This window comes from Lacerta agilis, chromosome 17 (genome assembly GCF_009819535.1).
Source record: "Lacerta agilis isolate rLacAgi1 chromosome 17, rLacAgi1.pri, whole genome shotgun sequence".
NCBI lineage: Eukaryota > Metazoa > Chordata > Lepidosauria > Squamata > Lacertidae > Lacerta > Lacerta agilis.
This window is the reverse complement of record NC_046328.1, coordinates 1,584,743-1,598,377: the sequence shown is the minus strand read 5'-3', so window position 1 is coordinate 1,598,377 and position 13,635 is coordinate 1,584,743. Positions and strand designations below refer to the sequence as shown.

General features: G+C 43.0%; 1 protein-coding gene across 1 annotated transcript in view; it reads left to right on the top strand.

Moving 5' to 3' along the window:
- KNTC1 (kinetochore associated 1) overlaps positions 1–13,635 on the top strand; it is an 82,009-nt gene that overhangs the window by 53,150 nt on the left and 15,224 nt on the right. The window contains exons 41-50 of the mRNA XM_033174388.1: positions 869–988; positions 1,666–1,775; positions 4,065–4,272; positions 4,953–5,042; positions 5,386–5,557; positions 7,465–7,523; positions 9,769–9,985; positions 11,059–11,132; positions 12,041–12,251; positions 13,365–13,474. Coding sequence (XP_033030279.1) covers positions 869–988; positions 1,666–1,775; positions 4,065–4,272; positions 4,953–5,042; positions 5,386–5,557; positions 7,465–7,523; positions 9,769–9,985; positions 11,059–11,132; positions 12,041–12,251; positions 13,365–13,474 — 1,371 coding nt within the window. The remainder of the gene's footprint in view (positions 1–868; positions 989–1,665; positions 1,776–4,064; positions 4,273–4,952; positions 5,043–5,385; positions 5,558–7,464; positions 7,524–9,768; positions 9,986–11,058; positions 11,133–12,040; positions 12,252–13,364; positions 13,475–13,635) is intronic.

Below are 13,635 nucleotides of genomic sequence, written 5' to 3'. Positions count from 1 at the left end.
TTATGCCTTGTTTCTGGGCTTCCCATAAGTGTCTTGTTGGCCACTGTGAGAACAGGATTCCTCTGGCCACGTGTAGGAGGTGGTTCTTGTGTTCTTGTGAACCGGGTTCGTGTCTCCACTCCTCCGCATGCAGCTGCTGGGTGACCTTGGGCTAGTCACACTTCTCTGAAGTCTCTCAGCCCCACTCACCTCACAGAGTGTTTGTTGTGGGGGAGGAAGGGAAAGGAGAATGTGAGCCGCTTTGAGACTCCTTCGGGTAGTGAAAAGCGGGATATCAAATCCAAACTCTTCTTCCTCTTCTTCTTCTTCTTCTTCTTCTTCTTCTTGTGCTTCACAGTTGCAAAGATGAGATCTGAAGAATCATAAATGACTGTTTAAATCAGGGTTCCCCTGAGAATGGGTGTAAAGAGGAATTCTGGTTAATTTTAACTAACCAGAGTTCCCCAAGTCTAAACGTACAAAGCGAAAACATATGCTTCTTATCACCACCTAGTGGTCATGCCATAGTTTAGTGGACTTTGTGTGCTCTGTTGGTGACGAAAAGGCTGGTGTCACAACACTGGAAGGAACTTACATCTCCCCCAATTGTTCAGTGGTTGGAAGACTTATCTACTCTTGCAGCATCTGATACTGCCCCACAGATTGATGTGATCTGTTGCAGAGATATAATTCCCCCCCCTTTTGTTTTTATTCATTGATTAGATAGTTAAAAATTAAAAACAATATAATATGAGAAAAGTCTAATTGCATAAGCAGTAAGATACAAAAGCATGAGGAGGCTCCTTTTTAAAAATACCTGAAGGGTTTGTGAATGATTGCAAGTACACTTGTGTTTTTCTTCATTACAATTTCTTTCTCTCACAAACAGGCAGTTGGTCTTGTTGGAGTGCAGCTAGCCAGTCACTACTATGATGAGACAAACGAGAAACAAGCATTTGAAGAATTAATCACTGATGCTGAATGGGGTATTCAGTTTGGTAAACTTGGTGTGAGTGCTTTTTGCATTTGAATTTGGATCAAATGGTTTATTTACATTTCCTGGGAGCTGATTCTTAAATTGGCTCTTTGACCAGAGAATATTTGCACTTATATATGATGATAAATATTCCTCCAAACCTTGCTGCTGCACATTTTCTGTTGAAGTTTGGTGATTTTTTTGTAATCTGCTCATGACGTGAGTAAAATGAGTGACTGGACCACACACTGCTGCACAAAAGCCAGAAACATGTAAGAACAGTTACTTTACCTTTCAGTACACTTCCTCTAGAGTTGTTTTGCTTAAGTCCTTGTACATGCTCCAGAGTAAATGAGTTGCAGCATTTGCTGCTGATATAATTTTAAATTGGAGACATAGGGCCACTTAGAACAGCGCTCCCACTTCCAGGTGCCAAATTTGGCTAAAACCCACCTGATTACTAAGCATTTATTAAAAAATCATACTCCCTCGGCCTAAGGGAATGTCCATAACAGCATTCCGCTCCAGACAAGGAAGCTTAGATCAATTCTTTGTGCCAAAAGAGAAGTGGATGTGTGAAGCTCAAACAAGTAGTGGAGAAGGAGCTGCTCCAGAGGAAGAACTTTGATGGGAGAGAGACATTCTGTTCTTCATCAGGCAATGGTGTTTCCACCACTTCCATTTTATTAAATTTGGCATTTTGTTTATAGATCTCTTTCCAGGATTTATTTAGAATGCCCTCAGTAAGGAAGAAAGAGCTTCTAAGAACTTTGGTACAGCATCCAAATGTGGATACAGATCTCATACTAAAATACTGCAGGTAAGAAAGCTAAATATCATTCTTGCTATAAAAACACCATTTTATTCCATAAATGTTAGTTGGATTATAACAATTTAGAAATATCTTCTTGTAAACTGCTCTGAGGTGTGTGTGTGTGTGTTTTACAATCAAGTGGTATATAAATTTAATGAAATGAAATAAAAAAAATGTCTGCCTAATAGCCCCTCTGAACTGGGTTTTTTTTTTTTAAAAAGAGATGTGTTCTGTAACACATCATTAACGCAATAATAGTTCATGGTAGCTAAGGTTATCAATGGCTCCTGGCCACGGTCGAAGGCAGTCATGCTTCTGAATACCAGTTGCTGGAAAGGAGAGACTGCTCAGATTTTCCTTCCCACAGGCATCTGGTTGGCCACAGTGAGAACAGGATGCTAGACTAGATGGACCACTGTCCTGATCCATCTGGGCTATTGTTATGCTCTTGTGTACGTTATGCTCTTGTTTATGTGCTGGATTCTAACACAACATTGCAATCAGAAAAAAAGTTGGGATAATGTACGTGTGTGGAGTGTCCACACATCCTTCCATGTTATTACTTGCTCTTTAGCACAACAAAAGTAGCACAACCCCCCCCCCCAATTAAAAAAAATGATTTCTTGTAAATAAAAAAATTACAGGATTTCAGCAAAAAGTTAAGGTCATGCAGTGATTGTAAATGAAGCAATATGCCCACCCTGAAACTTTTGCAGGCGCAAAAAGTATTGAAAACGGAACTTCATTACTATCATATCCTTTTCTCTGGAATTGCTGTAATGCTGCTTACAAATTTGTTGTTGTTTAGTCGTTTAGTCGTGTCCGACTCTTCATGACCCCATGGACCAGAGCACGCCAGGCACGCCTATCCTTCACTGCCTCTCGCAGTTTGGCCAAACTCATGTTAGTAGCTTCGAGAACACTGTCCAACCATCTCATCCTCTGTCGTCCCCTTCTCCTTGTGCCCTCGCATCTTTCCCAACATCAGAGTCTTTTCTAGGGAGTCTTCTCTTCTCATGAGGTGGCCAAAGTACTAGAGCCTCAACTTCAGGACCTGTCCTTCTAGTGAGCACTCAGGGCTGATTTCTTTGAGAATGGATAGGTTTGATTTCTTGCAGTCCATGGCACTCTCAAGAGTCTCCTCCAGCACCATAATTCAAAAGCATCAATTCTTCGGCGATCAGCCTTCTTGATCACTTCTTGATCCCTTCATGGATCACTGCCTTGTCGTGGCGAAGGGGCTTGAATTACTCAGGGAAGCTATGGACAGGTCAAGATGGACAGGTCATAGTGGAGAGTTTGGACCAAACGTGATCCACCTGGAGAAGGAACTGGCAAGCCGCTCCAGTATCCCTGCCAAGAAAACTCCATGGACAAAGACAACAGGCTTACAAATTAGATGTAGCCTTTAACCATGAGCTGTATGATGATCTGATATCACCTGAGTTTCTCTTTCAGTTTGGATACTTCACCAGAAACATGATTAAAGTTAAAATAGACTAGTAATTTTTGAAAACGCAAAATTTGGACTGTGCCAATTCTCCATATTGAATACACCTTTGATAAAATGAACTTTAGTTTGCATTGGATTTGATATCCCGCTTTATCACTACCGGAAGGAGTCTCAAGGCGGCTCACAATCTCCTTTCCCTTCCTCCCCCACAACAAACACTCTGTGAGGTGAGTGGGGCTGAGAGACTTCAGGGAAGTGTGACTAGCCCAAGGTCACTCAGCAGCTGCATGTGGAGGAGCAGGGAAGCAAACCCAGTTCACCAGATTACGAGTCTACCGCTCTTAACCACTACACCACACTGGCTCTCTTTAAGGCTAGATACCACATTCCAGATTGTGTGTTGACTATTGATTCCATTGTTAGCATCCTGCCTCCTTTTTTGTAATTAAGCTTACGATTATAATATCCCAGAAGTATTTTTTTAAGTTAATGTTCTGTATGCATTGCACTGAAAGTTAAGATTTAATTTATTAATTTTGGGTGTGGTTAAATTAGATGTATGTAAGCTGTTTGTGATTGGCTGTTATTTCTAACTTAATTATTTATATAAGTGAAATTCACTTTTAAATAATAAATAGAATTGTGTATAATCTCTCTGATACCAAATCATCATGAATGTACAATAGAAAAGATGTTTGGAGAGGCCCTCAGGTAAACATTCCCAACTCTTAATCGCATTCAGAACATACTCCCAGACTGAATCATTGGTTTTATGAATAAAGATACATATTTTTTGTTGTTGTATCCCTCCAGTTCCATGTGCTTTTTTCTTTTCTTTTCAGCGCTTACCAGTTGGATACTGATTCAGCTTTGCAGCTTTGCATTGAAACACACCTCCAGAATGCTAGTATGAGTCATGCTGAAGGGTATTTGGGGGAGCATTCTGGGAAGCAGACTCAGGCATTGGTAGTGGCCAGAGCTGCAGAAACAATCCCTCTTCTGAAAAGCACTACCAACTTGGTTACAAGCCTCAGTGTAATGTTGCACAAGGTAAAATGCACAGGCTAAGTTTATCCACAATTTCTATTCCATTTTATGGAACAGGGCAGTATTAATTAGAAGGATGAACTGATTAAGCCTAACAGGTTTTTTGCAAATAATTTTTCATACTAATTAGAAGGAAGAGGCCGAATCTCTGTCTAGTTCCAACCTCAGTGCTTTTAAGATGAGGCCACCCACAGACCAACCTGCTCTGAACTAGATGATTACAGCCCACTAGACCCATCTCAGGAAAGTGCCTCCAGAGCAACTAACTTTTATTTAATACTTCATTACAGAAGATAGATGCCCAACATTAGTCTTCAAAAGTCACAAGTTATGCACAATTTGCTGTCCCTGCTGCATGTGATCATTGCATGCGCTTAATGTGAATTTGACCTTGGAATGGTTAGTACTTTGTTCCATGTAAACCAGGGTTTGAATCTGGTTAGCAAACCCTGGTTTTGAGAGAACCTGGTTATCACTATCCATGGTTAAGGTCAGCAGGGCAAGGGCAAGGGGCATTCATGTTTGTGACAGCAAAGTCACTGAGTGGAGTCTGAGCTTTGTTTTTGTCCTCAGCAGCCTGACGTGTATTTGTTTTTATGAGCTTTATCTTTGGGGATAAAGATGGTTTCTGGTTTGTTCTGTGTTTTGTTTTGTTTCCTGTTTGCTTCTAATCCCTGGAACAGCTTGATCCATATGACTACGAAAAGATTGAAAGTCTTCTGACAATCATAGAAAAGGCTGGTGTGGAAGTAGCAGGCATCTCTGTGAATCAGGTAAGATAATGAACTGAGAAAATTAACTTAGGGAATTGCAATCTGGCTTTTAAAGGGGGGATCTGTTTGGTGAACTATGGATTATTCTAAGCCAATGCTGTATATATAATCAGTTTTGAAGAGAACCTCTAGAATCACCTAGAAGTTTCAAGTACTACTTGTTACCAGAAACAAGTAGTACTGCTAGTCCATTTGTAAAGTATGTACTTTACAGGCATTATTCTTAAATATTTTTTTAAGTAATGACATTTGTTCAGTCGCCCTGCCTGAATCTTATTCCAGTGTGTACATTTATCTTTTAAAAGCCAGCTCTGCAATGAGCATTTTGTGTTTATCCCTCTAGGCCCTGAAGCTCTTAAAACACCTGAAATCCTATAAAAGAATTTCCACTCCTGGAGATCTGGAACATCAGTATGCTTTTGAACAAGCCATTCCTTTATCACCAGCTGCTCAAACCAGGCTGCCTTTCCACTTGATCTTCTTTAGAACATTGCGGTGTTTCTGGAAAATCATTTGTAAGTTTGCAAAAAACAACAACAAAACGCCACTTTTTAAATGAAGAGAGATGCATGTAAAGTATTTCCCCTGCTTTCCTCAGCTGAAAAAAGCTCCCAGAACAGCTGGCAACAACCATGAACTTAAATGTAGCTTGCCCTCAGCCCTATAGTCTTACAAGACACAAGAGGAAAAGGGAATAGGAAGGAATGTGAGGCAGGGAGAAGTGAACTCAAGGAACATAAGAAGAGCCTCCTGGATCAGGCCACTGATCCACCCAGTCCAGCATCCTGTTCTCACTGTGGCAAACCCACAAACAGGACCCAAGCACAAGAGCGCTCTCCCTCCTTATAGTTTCCAGCAACTGGTATTCAGAAGCATTTCTGCGTCCAAGTGTGGAGGCAGAGCATGGCCATCCTGGCTAGTAGCCATTGATAGCCTTATCCAACATGAATTTGTCTAGTCTTCTTTTCAAGCCCTCATGCTGGTGGTCCTTGTTGCCTCCTGTGGGAGCAAGTTTCATAGTTTAACTGCACTGCATGGAAAAGTCCTGAATCTTCAAACATTCAGCTTCATTCACAAGTTCTAGTGCAATGAGAGAGGGAGAAAAACTTTTCTTTATCTACTTTCTCTGTGCTATGCATAATTTTATAACCTATCATGCTACTTCTTACTCTCCTGTTCTGTAAACTATAAAGTCCCCAATGCCGCAACCTTTCCTTATAGGAGAGTTGCTCCACCCTCTTGATAATTTTGGTTGCCGTTTTCTGAACTCTTTTCCAATTCTACAATTTTCCAGTTCTACTTTTTTGAGGTGAGGCATGCGGAACTGCACACAGTATGTTTGCAAGTGTTCTTTCTGGCAGGGAAGCAAGCTGATGGTAAAGGTACATTTGCAGGTGTGGACGAGAGGACATTTGATAGGATTACTCCTCCCACTGACTCAGATAGGCAGGGTTCTTTGATGTGTTCTGTCTCCCACCCCGTGCTCCCCCCCCCCGGGGGTACTCGGGTACGTGGTACTGGCACTTTTTGGGGCGGGGGTTTAAAATATGGCACTTGTTGTAACAACTTATTGGTGAGTACCAGCACCTATTTTTCTAGAAAAAAGCACTGCGCTGGGAAGCCTGTGAGGCACTGCGGAAAGTTCCCCCAACTCACTCAGGGGGGTGTCCTCCTTAGCAGTCTTTAAGAGGAACTTCCTTGTAGTGGATATTTGTTGGGTGGACACGTGGGCATCTGCAAAAATGTATGAATTGTAAGGTGGACCCATACTCATCCTTTGATGTGGCATTGGGAAGAAAGTGCTTCAAAAGATAGTCAGAATTTAAATAGATCTAAAGAATTGAAGTAGGTCTGGAAGTACTGCTCTGTTACAGTCTGACAATTGAGTGTCCTCCAGAACACTCCTGCAAAAACAAAAATTACTTTGAATTTCAGTTTGCGGGGTGGACTAGAGGGCATTTGCTCCAACACTTTCTTGGTTTTCTGCATCTCATCAAAATATTTTTCTGATGGGTGTACAGGTGGGTGATGGATATACAAATCTGTTTGTTTTCATATTGAGTGATTCATGGTACTGTACGAGTACTGTGTAGTTTCATTGTATACTTACCATACTATTTCATGTCACTTTTGGCATACTTTTTTGAATAATTGGCATGGCTCTGGTGCTGTGCCATAAAAATGTTGGTGTTGAGGGGTCATCCTTAGCTCTGCCAGTTGATCTGGAGGGCAAGATGACTCCTTCCCTGGTTGGGGAGACGAAACGTGTGAAAGAGCTCTGCCTGTTAGTGGGAAGAGGAGTCATCACATCAATTGAATATCCTTGAGTCCGCTTCTCAAACCTTCTCAAAATTCACGATAAGAGCCATTTTCTGTTTTCTGATAGCATTTGGAAAATCATTTATGGCTTTTCTTTTTGTAGATCCAGAGCTCAGTGAGGAATCATTCCCAAAGATTCTCTTGATCTCCAAACTCTTGAAGGTAATGATGAGCATACTTTTGATCTTATTTTAACTTGTGGAATTAGCTTGTTGCAAGATGAGATGAACACAACACAAACTTAGGGGGCATCTTTCATGAAAGGCAGGCATATCAGCAGCTATTAAAAGTGGCTCATAATAGGTAAATGGACCCTCCATGTACAGTGGCAATTTACCTCTAAACACCAGTTGCTGGGGGCAGATTTACTCCTTCCCCACAGGAGAGTGTGGCAAGTGCATTCAGGGATGCCATTCAGATGGTATCTAAACCAACTGTATCCCCAGACACTCAAGCCAGCGCCTTCATTGGTATGGTCTGAGTTGTATTCCTTGGCTACATTAGAATATGACCAAATGGTGAGAGTGTGAGGCGGAAAGTATAGAACTGACATATCTAGAAGATCCTTTTTTCACATCTCCCCAATTCAAGGTGTTTAGTATTAGTGCACTAAGCCATAAAGCGCTTAGAAGCCAAAGCTTGCAATTTACACTCAATTTACTTAACACAATTGTAATCTTATGTGCATGGCTGAAAAACAAACAAATAGAAAAGTGTGGAAAAATAGGGGGGAAACAGAAGAAAAATGTCAAAAGGGGGTCGGAAGAGCAGGGAAAATTATTGGCAAGCCTATCAGCCATTGCATTCACCCCAGGATAGTGTTTTGAGTGTGGTCAGACAGAGAGCGGCCGAGTGAGAGCACGGAGAGCAAGTGGAGGTAGTTGGAGAGCAATTGCAGGTGGTCAGTTAGCATGGAGAAGGTGGTTGGAGAGTAAGCAGAGGTTCAGTCTGAGAGCATGGTCCCCAAACATAAGGCAGCTTCCTCCTCAACGGATGGGAAACCTAAACAGCAGAGATGTGTTCCCACACTGGAAGAGAAAGTGGCTGTGCTGGACTGCTTGAGGGATGGCATGTCTGCCTGCAGTGTGGCATGCAAATATGGCTGTAATGAATCCAGCATCTGTGCCATCAAGAACTGAGAGAAGGAAATGCATGGGGCTGTGGCAGCGATGAACCAGGTGTGTGACAAGGCCTTAGTCAAGACTAGAATGGCATTAAGCTTGTGGTTGGCCAAAAGCAGGGGGGCTAACTTGAATAAAATATTGGGGGGGAGGTAAGCCCCTCCCTGCATAATCAACCACAAGATGTGACACCCTCCATTTGAATGACAATGCCCATTAACTTTGAAGGGGGGCGGTCCCCTCAAATATTGTATTGGGAACTGAAGGGACCCCAGCCCCTAGGAGTTGGCTGTTATGGCCAAAAGGCTTTTACCCGCTGCAGACTTGAAACCTTCCACAGGATGCACAGCCTGTGAAGGAATTCAAAGGCAGCGCTTGTGGCTTCACAGGTTTAGGAGCCATTTCAACCTCAAACATGTGCACATGACTAGGGAGTCAGTAACTGTGGACAAAGAGGCAGCAAAAACAATTAAAACAGCTGCTTGGTTGGCATTAACCTGTAACAGGGTCTTCTAGGTCAGTGTTTTTCAACCACTGTTCCGCGGCACACTAGTGTGCCGCGAGATGTTGCCTGGTGTGCCGTGGGAAATTACTTTATATATAGTCAATATAGGCACAGAGTTAAATTTTTTAACATTTTCTAATGGTGGTGTGCCTCGTGATTTTTTTCATGAAACAAGTGTGCCTTTGCCCAAAAGAGGTTGAAAAACACTGTTCTAGGTGGTTCCCTGTTTGTGGTCTGCCCTCCCTGTTGTCTGTTCCCTTCTTTATAACTTTCCAGAGGAATTTTAAAATGTTCCCATTTACACAGGCGTTTGATTTCTATTCCTGGCAACCTTGTGATTGTTCATAGATACGTTTTATTTTTGTTGTATTGTTTTAAGGCTGGTGCGTTTGCCACCCTGGACTCCTTTAGGAGGAAGGGTGAGATAGATAATTATTTTTTATTATTTGTAGCCAGCATCTGCTTGTAAGAGCGAGGGAGGTATTGGCATATTTGGAGGGGGGCCCCAAGACTCGCAGTTGGTAGGTAGGTAGATAAATAAATGGAGGAATACCAAAGCAGCCAAAGGAGGACTGGGTGTGTTCAGTAGCTGTGAAATTCTAGCTGACGGGGAGGGAGAACTAGAAAAGGGGACAGGGAGAATGGAATGTAGTGTTGGAAATTTGAGCAAGGGAACCCCACACTTAAGCATTTTGTTGCATATCCCACTTGTAATACCCTTAAGTTTGTTGAGTAGAAAGATCTCATACTGCCCTGTCAGTTTTTGTGCTCTTTTTTCAAGGTTTCGCTGGATACCCTCTACACATCCGCAGCTAACCACCTGTTCGAAGAGAAACTGAAGCCGAAAATGCTGGAACTGGCAAAAAGTGGATATTTGCTGACATCTAACAAGGAGGTTGCCAAGGCGATGCAGAGCATTCAGTCTGTCTTGCTGTCTATAGCTAATCCAGAGTGGGCTTCAGCGCTCGCCCACAAGATCTTGCAACAACTTCCAGCAGGTTAGCGGGGAGTGTGGTCTTTTTAAAAGGGCATTTTGCACATCAGTTACAATGGTACCTCGGGTTACAAACACTTTGGGTTACAGACTCCGCTAACCCGGAAGTCGTACCTTGGGTTAAGAACTTTGCCCCAGGATGAGAACAGAAATCGCGCGCTGGTGGAAGCAGGAGACCCCATTAGCTAAAGTGGTACCTCAGGTTAAGAACGGTTTCAGGTTAAGAACAGACCTCCGGAACGAATTAAGTTTGTAACCAGAGGTACCACTGTACTTGAATTGATGCCCATATGGATATCGGAAGCTGCCTTATTCTGGACCACATTAGTTGTCTAGCCTAGCATTGTCTACTCTGGCAGCAGTTCTCCAGGATTGAAACTGGGACCTTCTATGTGCAAATGCGATGTTCTTCCTCTCAGATATGTCACTTCCCAATATGCCTTCTAGTTCTGATTTATTTAGAATGTGAAATGCACTCCGTATTTTCTTTAAGGCAGCCTGTTGATTATTTATGCACCGGCAGACTGGAGTGATTCCTACACTCCAGCCTCTCCAAAACCTCACCTGTTTGCCCTTCTGAAGTGAATATTGTTTCCTGGAAGTTCATGAAATGCTTGCTCTTTTTGAACTGTGGGGACTCCATTGGTTCCTAAGGGTTGTATCCAATGTGTTACTTAGTGGTACATTGTTTTCCGCTGGAAAAATGTTTTGCGCCTACTGAACTTCATTGCACAACAGATTTCACAATCTGCTGTACAACTGTTGCAATGGATTCTTTGTTGCACAGCATTAAAACTCACCCATCCACTTGAGCAAAAGCCTTGTACTAGTGGACAGAGAACAGGTTTTGTACACGAACATGGTGGAGCAGGCCAGGCCTCTTGTCTTGAGTGACTCATTTATCTCATGGTCCCTTGTTACTTTCCACATTCCAGAGTTAAGCTTTGTCATTGCAGCCAGACTTTTGCTGATGAATGCCAGCTCAAACGGTTTTGAGATATAAGCAGGGAGGAAGGGGAGAGTGAATGAGAGAGTGCTTTAATGTCTGCTTTCTTTTCTTTCCCCCCTCCCCTTCAGGATCCATCAAGGCCCAGACTTTGAAATTCTGTTGCAGTCTAGCTGAAACATGGCTGAAGAATACAAATGTGACGGTATTAACTCTTTCACCACAAGCCTGTTACCAATATTTAGAGAACAAGTTTGAATTACACACATGTGCCTGTATAAGTAAAGTAACATACCATTTCTCAGATTCTGCTGCGCTGGTGAGACCAGGAAACAGAACCAGGGGCTGTGGCTATGCAGATAAGAGGAGGCTTGATTCTAAGTGGAGGCAGGGGGTGAACTTGACTTTCTCTCCCCATTTGTTCCTGTGGCCAGAAGTCAAACGCAGTACTGGTGCCATAGGGCACAAACCCTTCCCTTCATTACTGACACTGGGTTGCCTTATCCACACTGACAGGGACTTTGCAGAGATGTACAGTCTGAGTTCCAGCAGAGTGTGCATGTGTCTCTTAATGCTGCCTTGCATAATGACAGACAGTATGCTAGCTTTTTGGTTTGGTTGGTTGGATTTCCCCCCTTACAAAGCACATAAAGCTATGTGCTGTACAACCATTTTTTAAGTGTTATAATTTATGAAAATCTTTAATAAAAATGATATTAAAACAAAATGTTTAGAACATTTAGAAAGAACCCCACAGAGCAGCCCACACCTACAGATGTGATACAAAGGGAAAAGGTACGTGGAGGGGAAAGGGAGATGGAGAAAGTTCCAGGAGAAGAGAAGCCACGTGGTATCTTGGCCCAGCTGAGGCAGTGAAGTGGGGTTGTGCCTTCTTGCCTCTGCAGCATCCAGGGAATTCAGGAAGAGGAGAATATATGTAATAACCTAAAATAAGCTGTCACAGTAAGAAGCAAGCTTTGCACGCAACAGTTGAACTTACAGGTTTTACTGGCAAACCATTCTTACTAGCTTATTGTTTTCATTTTTCCATTTGTTTGTTGATGCAGCCTGTTAGCTCTACTTATAAATAAAATGTTCTGTCTTCCGATAAAGGATGACTCTCGTGAAAAGGCCCGAGTGCATCTGAAGAGGCTGCAGGTGCAACACCAGAGATCTGCTACTGAGGCTGTACTTGCAGAGCACAAGCTGCACTCTGAGAGCCATCAGAAGCTCGTTGGAAAACCTGCACATCTGGTTGTTTTGCTTTATCAGCACAGCAGCATATCTGAAAGATTTCAGAATCCATGTGGCAAAAATTACCCAGGTTAGGTCACACCTCTCTTGCCTTCTGTGAGAGCCCGCATTTGCCTGGGGCCCTTATAAAAGCAATGCTCGTGCGGACCAAATAACACTACTGTTCCCACTCTGCTACCAAAAAAGGCTAGAGACAACATGAGGATTCTCTGTCTGCACACCTTTCTTCACAATTAATTGGCTTGACTAAGGTGCTTTGTCAGAAAGGTGGCCTGTTAATATTTTCATTAATAAATAAAATACAGTGGTACCTCTGGTTACGAATGGGATCCATTCCGGAGCCCCGTTCGCAACATGACCAGAACGCAACATGAAGTGCCGAATCTGCCCATGCCGTGATTTGGTGCTTCTGCGCATGCGTGGTGCGCTGAACCCAGAAGTAACCCATTCTGGTACTTCTGGGTTTGGCATGTTCGTAACCTGTGCCGAACACAACCCACAGCTATCGTAACCAGAGGTATGACTGTAATAGTGTTTTGTCTGTAGCGCCCCCCCTTCTTTTACTACTGGCTCCCTGACAAGTAGTGGTACCTGGGTAGAGCAATGGTTAAAAACGGTGCCTGCAAACTTGATTTTTTTTCCTTATTAAATTTCTATACTGCCCTTCATCAGAGGATCACAGGGCAGTTTATAATATAAAAGCACAACAATACAACAATAAATCCGCTCCACTTACCTGTGGGGAGGAGTTGTGGTGGACAACGTGGTCGCCCTCTCACTTCCGGGTGGGCGGGGGACTTTGTCCCTCGCTGCCTGGAGGATTCCCGGCCACGTCAACAAACAGCTGGCCAAGTGGCCGGCTGGGGGTGTGTGGCCGGGACTCCCCTTTAAAGGCAGAAGTGCGAGCCGGAGGGCTTCCTTTCGGCTCGCTTCCTCAGTTTAAAAGGCCATAGACTGTTAAATAAGCCAAAGGCCTGGGATAAGTACTCAGAATCTTATCAGGCAAAGCAGTTTCCTTGAAATATGGCTTGCCTGCAACTGCCAATCATCCTCTGCAATGCCTGTTTGCAGGAAAGTGTAAGACACTCATTTTATTTATGTTGGGCACTGGTGCATTCTGAATGGTGTGTATACAAGCTGGAATGAGGATTTTGCCATAAAAATACTGTCTCCGTCTGTGTAGATATCCATGCGTTGGCTAAAGAAATAGCTGAAATTAACAACTTGGATATGGAGAAAATACGGAATATGCTATTAGAAAAATGGCTATGTCCAAGTGTGCCACCAACAGACGTAAGTGTGCCCTTTAGAAAGAGGAATCAGTCATATTGTATCTCCTGTATTGGTAGCAATCTTCTTAAAGTGGAGAGTGCATGTTCAACTACACTCAGCCTCCCCTTGTCTGTGTATAACGAAACCCAAGAGGATATGATAACTTCCTCCCAGGTTTTCCA